At 54.0% G+C, this 9,727-nt stretch overlaps 1 protein-coding gene across 4 annotated transcripts; it reads left to right on the forward strand.

Moving 5' to 3' along the window:
* The first annotated feature begins 1,636 nt into the window (after positions 1-1,636).
* Positions 1,637-6,967, forward strand: MYADM (myeloid associated differentiation marker). Of its 4 annotated transcripts, XM_072607450.1 has the most exons (4): positions 1,637-1,901; positions 3,121-3,183; positions 4,577-4,639; positions 5,018-6,967. In XM_072607450.1, exon 4 carries the CDS (start codon positions 5,020-5,022, stop codon positions 5,983-5,985), a length of 966 nt encoding a protein of 321 aa, XP_072463551.1. In that variant the 5' UTR covers positions 1,637-1,901; positions 3,121-3,183; positions 4,577-4,639; positions 5,018-5,019; the 3' UTR covers positions 5,986-6,967. The 4 variants fall into 4 exon arrangements, with proteins under 4 accessions (XP_072463551.1, XP_072463552.1, XP_072463554.1 ...); XM_072607451.1 differs by lacking the exon at positions 1,637-1,901 and having other exon boundaries at positions 2,810-3,183; XM_072607453.1 differs by lacking the exons at positions 1,637-1,901; positions 3,121-3,183 and adding an exon at positions 3,206-3,942.
* The last annotated feature ends 2,760 nt before the right edge of the window (positions 6,968-9,727 follow it).

A 9,727-nucleotide genomic window follows, 5' to 3' on the forward strand; every position in this document is an offset into this window, starting at 1 on the left:
TTCAACATCACATGATTTTATCAGTGGAAATTCAGTTAAAAAAATGGCATTACTATTAAGAACTGACCCAACTGTTTTGGAAAGCAATCTGGAATTATGCCCAAAGAGTTCTAAAACTGGATGCCCTTTGATCCAGTAATATCCAGTAGTTTCCCAAAGTGATCAGGGAAAAAGGATAAGAACCTATATGTTATGTATACATATATGTATTATATATGTGTGTATCTATGTATCTCAACTCTGGTGGCAAAGAATTGGAAATGGAGGGGCTGCCCATCACTTGGGAAATGGCTAAGTTGTGGTAGATGGATTGTGATGGAATACTGCTATGCTGGAAGAAATGAGCTGGTTGTTTTAGAAAAATGTAGAAAGACTTGCACGAAATGATGGAAAGTGAAATGAGCAGAACCAGGAGACAACTGTATAGGGTAAGCTCTTCTCCAAAACAGGAACATTGAAATCAACTCTGAAGTAGAAAGAATGACGGATGAAAGTGTGTATTGTATAGTTCCCCATATGGTCTTCTCTAGTGTGGACTTGGAGAGAGGAAGGGAGGGAGGGGCACAATTCGAAACTCAAAATATAACAAAAAAATAACCCCCCCACCCCCAGCATTCCTGGCTACTTTGCTGCTGCATCATCTGGACCATGGGACCTCTCTATCTAACTTGAAGCAGAAACCTTCCAAATGCGTTCTCTCCCATTACAACATGAACTTTTCAATTTGTATCAATGCACATTTAGCACAGTGCATTACACATAGTGCTTAACAAATCCTTTCTCCTTTCCTTTCTTCCTCCCTCCTTCGTCCCTCGTCCCTCCCTTTCTTCCTTTTCTCCCTCCTTTCCTCTCTCCCATAAATCTGGAATGAAAGTCTTACAGTCAAGTTGTGAAAGGCTCTTGGGAGCCAGTATTTGACCCTAGGGCAATGGGGAGCTATGAAACTCCTTAAAGGGAGGGATGAGATCAGACCATTGCCTGAGGACTTTGATCACTTTGGCAGCTGGGGTTAACAACGTTCTTAGGTGAGAAAAGGCTCTTTGGTGATGGGCAGCCTCCCTAACCCAATAGCCCAGGCATGAGGGAGATGAGCATTGAGGGCCAGAATTGGGCTAGTGGCCTAGTCAATGGAAAGGACAAGAGAAAATAGAAGCCCTTAGTTCTGGGGGAAATGTGGGACTTCTATTTATTTTTGTTTTTGCAAGGCAATCGAGGTTAAGTGACTTGCCTCAGGTCACACAGCTTGTAAGCCTCAGAAGTCCGATTTGAACTAAGGCCCTCTACGTGTGACTCTGAGGTGTTTGAAAGGACCAAAGGAACTTCCAGAGTCTCTCCACCGGCTTAAAGGGGTGCCCTGGGAGTGTGGGCTCTGGATCCTCCATCTCCTGATGTGGGCCCTTGGAGGGACTCTCTGGGTGCCTGAGTCTGCTAGGTATCTGTGTTTTGGGGGGCAGAAGCCCCTACTAGGTGGTGCTGAGGCCACAGGAAATATAAGCCCCTACTTCCCCAGATATTATCTCCTCCCCTCCCCCTTCCTTCTTTCTCCCTCCCTCTCCCTCCCCTTCCCCGTCCCCACCCCCCACCGCATCACCTCTAGTATTCTGCTTCCCTGCAGCCCCTCAAGCACCGCCCTGGGCCCCAGACTCGAAGCATCCTCTGGGTGATCCCGTTCTGCCAGGTCAGGAGAGGAAGGCCACTCACTAAACGGACCTTTGCAGCCTCAGCCGGGGGAGGGAAGGGAAGGGGAGGGGAAGTAGGGAGAGGCGGAGTCCGTCCGGGCCGCGTCTCTCGGTTGGCTCCACTGGTCTCAGCACTACTGCTCCAGCCGCAGCCCCCCTCCCAGGTTCTACCCTTCAGCAGGCCCAAAGTGAGGGCCAGACGTGGGACCCGAAGACACCGCGGTGAGTAACTGGGATTGGGAAAGGGAGGGGAGGACTCAGGCGGACGTCCGGCAGCCTGGCCCGGTCACCCCCTGCTCCTGTCTGGGAGGATCCTGGAGTCCAACCTCTAAGCTCCGCCCTTCTCCGGGACCCAGGTGTCTGGCTCTACAAGCCCCGTCCCTGGCCTCCAGGAGCGCTCTCCCCCTCCCCCTTTTCTCCGGGACCCAGGCGTCCGGCTCTATAAGCCCAGTCCTCCTCTACCCCCAGGCTCGCTCTCCCCCTCCCCCTTTCCTCCGGGACCCAGGTGTCCGGCTCTACAACTCCCACCCTTCTCGAGCCCCTGGTGTCCAGTTCTACAAGCTCCGCCCTTGCCAGGCACCCAGGCTCGCTCTCCCCTCCCCCTTTTCTCCGGGACCCAGTTGTCCGGTTCTACAAGCCTCGTCCTTCTCGGGACCCAGGCGCGACCCCCTTTCCCCCTTCTCCGAGACTCGCTGGTTGGGTTCGACTAGCCGGGGCAGCCCCTCGGGGACCTAGGCCCTAAGGCCTTCCCCCCAAGCCTTGCATGCCAAGGTCCGGGGCTCCTACATCCCTTTTGGCAGAGCTTAAGCATCTTGAGGCTTGGACCTTTGGCCTGACCCCCAGTCTCTCGCAGTCTTGGCTTCCTTTTCTCTGGGGACCAGGTGTCTCCAGGATCTCCGGGCCTTTAGCCCTTATGCTCTCGGAGGATGGGACCGGATGCGTAGTAAAGGACTAGTGGGGGGACATCATCCCCAAATAAGGAACAAACACGCCCGTTGCCATAGCAAACGGCCTTTTCCCGCCCCCGACCCCAACGTTCTGGACCCGAGGACCCCTCCCTCCCACCGCCCCCTCCCCCATCTTCCCTTTGTGTTGTCGTTTCCTGTTTGGCGTCACCATGGAAATAGTGACCTCAGCCTCCCCTTTCCCTCCCATGCCTGGGCAGGGGGAGACGGTTGGTGGGGGTGGGGTGGGTGGTTACTTATAGAAGGACGTGGGAGGGTCCCTGAGGGGTGGAGCCTGGTGGTTATTCCTTTGCCTCAGCGTCCCCATACGAGAGCCTCTTGGCCTGACCCCGCCCAAGGAAAGGGTCTGGGAAAGCCCCGAGGAGTACTCTCTCTCCAAGTTCCAGGGCTAGGCTCTGGGGTCCAGCCCCGCCTCCGCCTTGGGCCCCGCCCCAAGAGGTCTCCTCTCTCACTGCCTCCTTTCCGCCTCACCACAGCCCTAGACCCAGGTTCACCAACACTCGCCACAACTACCCAGGAGGGAGCCTGCAGACACAGAGGTGAGCGTCGCAGGGAGTAGGACCCGGGCCATGTTTAAGGGTCCAAGCTTTGGGAAATTTGGTTTTTTAGAGGCCTGAGACAACGGACCCTTGGGGCTCAGAGGCAGATAGGGACGGACAACTGTGCCTTAGGTCCGGGACCACCTAAGAGGTCTAGTGCTTACATCCCTGATGGGCAGGGAGAATGAAGCCCTGAAGGGCTTATGCGTCTTTTACTGGGTTGAGGGCTAAAATGCAAGCTGAGACAGCTGGACCATTGGGTCCCTTAGGTGATGAGCGGGGTCTGAGACTCCAGGGTAAGTAGAAGAGGGTGGAAGTTGGGGAAGGGGTCTGGAAAAGATGCTAAAGTAACGGACTTCGGAGTCCCAGGCATGGCTGGGGAAGCCCTGGACATGAAGGGGTTAAGGGGTGTCCTCCTCCGCCGCCTCCTCCTCCTCCTTCCCCTCCATCCCCCCCTCCCTGACCCGGGGTATACTCTCTCTCCAGCTGTGCATTCCAGAGCCATGACCTCAGGCGGTGGCAGTGCCGCCCCCTCCCTCCCCCGCTGTCTGGGACTCCTAGCTCACGTCCTCCTCGACCTTCCGAATAACCAATGGGGACGGGGGGACCCCAGAGCCCCTGGGTCTTGATGATCAAGACCTGAATCCCAGAGGGGCACGTGGGAGGGGAAGGGGATGCCGCCACCCTAAGTCTCACCCTCCATGCTCTTCTGGGAGTCTGTGGCCTGAGTGCCAGTGTGGGTTTCCGGCAGGCGTGGTGGTAAGCCTCAGAGGGTAACATGACCCCGATAGAAGGAGCTCAGGCTTCCGGCTCTGCCCTAATCCATCTTGGGGACCCTGGTATCCTGGGCTCTCCCGCTCCTCGCAGCGGGGATTCTGTCCCCAGCACCCGGCTGGCCACAGCCCCGAGGAGGGGGAAGGGCGGCAGGGGAGCCGCCCCGAGATCCCAGACACATTCCTTGGCCTAAGACAGGCCAAGTACCTTATAAGGCGAGCTCCTGCTGCTGGCTGTCAGGCCTTTCCCAAAGCCCTGCAGTCCTCTGCCTGCCTCGGATGCTCACTTTTGGGATACAAAGTCCCCGGTCCTGGCCTACCCAGGCCCACGCCCTTAGAGGGGCCACACCCTCTGCCTTTCCCGGAGAAGCAGCCTAAAGCTAGCACCTCTACACACACTGTCTTGGCATAGTCCTGGCTTTTTGGTAAGGTGGAGGCGGGGCTTAAATAGAGTGTTGGGAACTAGCCCCCAGATACTTGGGTCCCTGGCTTTGTGGGTAAATTTGCGGTGGTGGTCTTAATGATCTCTCTCTCTTCCCCCCTTTCTGTCTCTGTCTCTCTCTTTCTGTGTGTCTCTCTCTCCCCCTTCCCCCATCCCTCCCTCCTCTCTGGCTTCTCAGAGTAACAGGACCAAGGCCTTCGGGATCACCCTTTCCAGGAAGGACTGTGAAGAGAGGTTTCAGGTATAAAGGTGCTCCAGGCACCTTTTAGCATGGATTAGGGAATCTGGAAAAATGCATACATCCCAAGGCTTTCATACCCTCTTGGACCCAAGCACATACCCATACCCACACCCACACTTTCTCCCAGAGGGGAAGTCTGGAAAGTTCTGAGCCACAGGGGAGGGGTGGCCCCCACATTTGAGAGCTGCCTGAATAGACTCTAGGCCCTGGAGGGGGGGGTGGTCTTTTTGATAAATATTTGCTCCCTAGAGGGTGGGACCCCTGTAGTACTCTGGTTCTCTGGTGCTTGGCTTCCTATATCTCTCAGGCAGAATGAGACTGGAACTTAGACTGGTCAGGCTCTTTTCTGATTGACCTCTTGGCCTCCTCTTCCCTCAGCCATGCCAGTGACCATCACTCGAACCACCGTGACCACTACCACCACCTCTTCTGGCCTGGGCTCACCCACCATAGTGGGCTCTCCTCGGGCACTAACATCAAAGCTCGGCCTCCTGCGCCTACTGCAACTGGTGTCCACCTGTGTGGCCTTCTCCTTAGTGGCTCATGTGGGTGCCTGGGATGGGGTTATGGGTCACTGGGCCATGTTTGCCTGGTGTTTTTGCTTTGCCATGACACTGGTGATTCTGGTGGTGGAGGTGGGTGGCTTCCAACCTCGATTCCCACTCTCCTGGCGCAATTTCCCCATTGCCTATGCCTGCTATGCCACCCTGCTATGCCTCTCGGCCTCCATCATCTACCCTACCACCTATGTCCAGTTCATGAGCCAGGGCCAAAGACGAGACCATGCCATTGCAGCTACCTTCTTCTCCTGCGTGGCCTGCCTCGCCTATGCCACTGAGGTGGCCTGGACCAGAGCTCGGCCTGGGGAGGTCACAGGTTACATGGCCACTGTGCCTGGCCTCCTCAAGGTCTTTGAGACTTTTGTAGCCTGTATCATCTTTGCCTTTGCCAGTGACCCACCCATCTACCGGCGTCATGCCGCCCTGGAATGGTGTCTGGCAGTCTACTGCATCTGCTTCATCCTGTCTGCTGTGGCCATCCTGCTGAGCCTGGGTGACTGCACAGGCCAATTGCCCATCTCCTTCCCTAGCTTCCTCACAGGCCTGGCCATGCTGGCGGTGGCTCTCTATGCTTCAGCCCTGGTGCTTTGGCCCCTCTATCAGTTTGATGACCGGAGGGGTGGCCGTCCCCGGAGGCGAGAAGATTCAAGCTGCCCCAGTCACCATGCCTCTACTGTGTGCGACTGGGATCGACGGCTAACGGTGGCCATCCTCACGGCAGTCAACTTCCTGGCCTATGTGGCTGACCTGGTGCACTCAGCCCGGCTGGTCTTCATTAGGGTGTGAAGTCTCTCCATTCCTAGGCTCCTCCTTTTTCCTTTCTTCGGTCCCTTTGCCTGCTTTTCTCACTCTCCGTTTCCTTCTTTCCCACCAGCTCTTGTCCTCTTTCTCTTTCCCCTTTCTCCTGCCCTTCTGCCTGTCCCAACTCCCCTCTAAGGTGCTGAGCTTCTTACCCCTGGCCCAATTCCCAGTAGCTATTCCAGGGTTACTTGGCCATACATCAACCACCCTGCCCAGGGCCATGGGTTCCCACTGCCAAAGCATGTTGGTCTGCCTGCTCCCCTCCCCACCCAGTCCTGTGTGCCTTAGTCTGTGTGAATGTTGGGAGATCTGGAGAAGGTAGTGGCCTCCGCCTTCATCCTCTTCCTGCCTGACTGGAGGTGGTAGGGGCAGCCTCTCTGTGCCAAAAGCACCTCTTCTTTCAAGTGAAAAATGTATCCTGAGAGGTCAGAGGCCGCAGTCCTCAAGCCCTACTCCACCTTGGTCTCCATGATCACAACATCGTCCATGGACAACTCTTGGCTACCTGGGAAAAGGGAATGGAGGGGGGGGAGCACCACCCCTTTCCATCTGACTTGGACTCAAGGAATGTCAGTCAGGACTGAGACTCAAGGCAAAGGATACCTGACCCAGAAACACCAGGAATAATGGCTTTTCTTAAGACTACCAAGCAGGTGGGAGGGATGTGGAGGACCAAAGAGAAGGGAGCAAATGTTTTCCTCCCAACCTTCTCTTCTCCAGGGTCCCATTGTTTGGGGTGTGTGTGTGTGTGTGTGTGTGTGTGTGTGTGTGCGTGCGTGCGTGCGTGCGTGTGTGTGTGCTTTTGCTACCGCTTCTGAGCGCACCACATTGCTTTCTCTGAGGAGATTATGTTGGGCTGTGTTAGACGTGATGTTGTATGACCATGCTGGCCCTTCCTCCTCCCCACACATCTGCAGTTAGTGTTGGCATTTTTTTTTACCTCAATATAAAGATCACATACAAAGTGTTTGTTTTGGTGGGTTCTTTTTTTGGGGGGAACAGTGTCATAAAGTACTCAGATTCCTGAGTCTTGTAGGTATTGGGGTGAGAGACCACCAGCATTTCTTGTTTGTTGAGAAGATAGGAGGTCATCAGGGGTGGTCATGTGAGAGATATGAAAATGGAGGAGTTAGCTATCCTTGTGCTTGAGAAAGAGCCTCATATGTGTCCTGCTTTTTTGCAAGTCTGGGTCTAAGTTTTCTCACCTTCAAAATGGAGATGGACCAAAATGAAAAGTCATTAGCTCTAAATCCTGTGATTAGACCTAAGCAGGTGTCATAGGGCATAAAGTGAATTCCAGTCCTTTTCAGACACTAGCTGTATAACCCTGGGCTGGTTAGTTAACCGTTTTGATCCTCAGTGTTCTCATCTGCAGAATGGGGCTAATAGCAGCTACCTCCCAGCGTGGTTGTGAGGATCAAATGAGATAGTACATGTATAAAGTGCTTTGCAGACCTGAAAGGGGACTTTGAAAAGCTAATTCCTCTAAGTCAGAGGGTTGCAGCTGTACAGGAACCCAGAGGTCACCTGGTCCTACTTCCTCATTTGTAAAATGAGGAAATTGAAAACCTAGAGAAAGGAACTTAGCCAAGCTGGTTGAGATGGTGGGGGAGACTGCATTTGAAATCGGCTCTTCTGACTTCAAAGGTGGGCAAACAGTCCCGTACAGTTGAAGAGACTTACCTATTATCTCAGAGAGAGTTTAGCTTTGACCCCTCCCTAGGTTTCCTGACTCCCAGCCTAGGAGTCCCTGACTCTTCCTTGGAGAAGGTACAAGACCTGAGAGACCTGGAGCCCTGCTTTTAGATCCTGCCTCTGACACTAAACAGTTGTATGACCCTAAGTAAGTCACTCCCTCTCTCTCTGAGCCTCAATTCCCTTATCTGTAAAATGGGGTGAATCCTCATTTGCCCCATGGCCCTCACTGGGTAGTTCTTCTGAAGAAAGTACTGTTTTTGGGTAAACACTAGAGGCTGGTCATAACCACAGACTGAGGATTCTCATGGCTGTGGTTGTGTTTGTCCTTCATTCTCGAAGAGGACCGTGACATCAAGATGATGACATGACTTGCAGTTGACTTTGATTTGAGTGAAGGAGGGCTATGCAAGGTCACCAACCTCACTTTCTTCTAGATTATCATGGAGTGCAAAGGTAGAGAGGCCTCAGAGATGGATAATTGACTCCAAGGGAGTACAGGCTGGTCATGGGTAGGCTGGGGCTTGGTATCCAGTTCTTCTGCTTCCCTGGGGGCATTGAGGCGCCAAGAGGACTAACCAAAGTTGACGTGACTCAAAACTTGACTAATAAAGTCTTCAGTGGAGGCTCTCTTTTGAGAGAACCTGTGAGGCAGGTACAAGCTGTTGCTGCCTCATTTTACAACCGAGGAAACAGTTTCAGAGTCTAAAGGGACTTGCCTATGGTCTCCTAGTGTAGGGGTTGGGATCGAACCTGGGTATTCCAGGATTCCTCAGCCAGCACCCTTTCCTGTGAAGAAGCTCTCCTCAATAATGGAAGGAAACAGGAGGACCTCAAACCCCCTGATGTAGGGAAAGAACCCCTGGAGAAAACTAATAAACACCAGAGGATTCTGAACGAAAGCCACTTGTCTTGGTGACCAGCCAGCAGGGGAGACCCCAACTTAAATCTGGGAGGAGATGGGGGGAAAAGAGATAAGGGACTGGGAAAGTTGGATGTCCACCAGGGCCCTTTGGGAGGGGCCTCAGGGAGGTGAAGCAGGAGGCAGAGGTGAAGATGGGAGAAGCCCGGACTCCCTGGCTGGAGAGGCAGGGTTGGATTAACCAGCTCCTCCAACACCTCTGGACCTTGATCCAGAATCTAGAGCCTGGGAGCTTGAGAATCTATAGAGAGGACTCAAGCGACACCAGAGACGGAGTCTGAGAGACCTTGAGAGACACTCCCAGAGACCAAATAGGGACTGCAAAATAGAGGCATGAAGGAGCCTGGAAGGAGCAGAGACTCTGGGAGACAAATTCTGGGAGTCTGTTAAGAAGCATTTATTAAGCTCCTACTCTGTGCCAGGTGCTGCACTAAGCGAGGAGGACACAAAGAAGGTAAAAGACAGTCCCTACCCACAAGGAGCTCCAAATCTAGTGTGTGTATGCGTGTCGGGGGACACGAGGCAAACAAGTAGGTTACAAAGGAGATCTAAAAAGATAAACTGGAGAGTTCTCTTCCAACCAGTGGGAAGGCACCAGAATGGAGAGGGGTTGAGAAAGGTTTCTTGTAGAAGATGGGTTTTAGCTGGGATCGGAAAGACACCATAAAATGGAGATGAGGAGGGAGAACGTTCCAGCCATGGGGGGCAGCCGGAGAATGCCCGGAGGGCATGATGGTGGCGAGGCCGGTGTCACTGGATGGAACAGTATGGGGTGCAGGGCACAGGTAAGGTGGAAGCTGTAAAAAGGCTGGAAAGACCCAGAGACAGCCCCTCGGAGACTGCGAGTCCCACGCGGGGGACTCCGAGGAAGAGACAGGACGTTCAGGGAAACAGGTGGCGAGCCCGAACGTGCCAGCGCACCAGCGGCCTTGTAGGGATGCCCAGGAGCTGTTCCTTGTGCTGCCTGGGAGGCTCTGAGCAAGTCCTTGGCTCCTCTAAGCCTCAGTCTCCTTTTCTGTCAAGGTAGGGAGTGAGTGGTTTTCAGGGTCCCAGCTCTGACACTTTGCGATCTCGACCGAGAAAGGCAAGCCTGGGGACAGAGACCCCCGG

This window comes from Notamacropus eugenii, chromosome 5, assembly GCF_028372415.1.
Source record: "Notamacropus eugenii isolate mMacEug1 chromosome 5, mMacEug1.pri_v2, whole genome shotgun sequence".
NCBI classification, from domain to species: Eukaryota; Metazoa; Chordata; class Mammalia; order Diprotodontia; family Macropodidae; genus Notamacropus; species Notamacropus eugenii.

Bases quoted from the DNA above. Each gene is read 5' to 3' on its own strand.
- MYADM (XM_072607450.1), top strand. From the start codon at position 5,020: ATGCCAGTGACCATCACTCGAACCACCGTGACCACTACCACCACCTCT.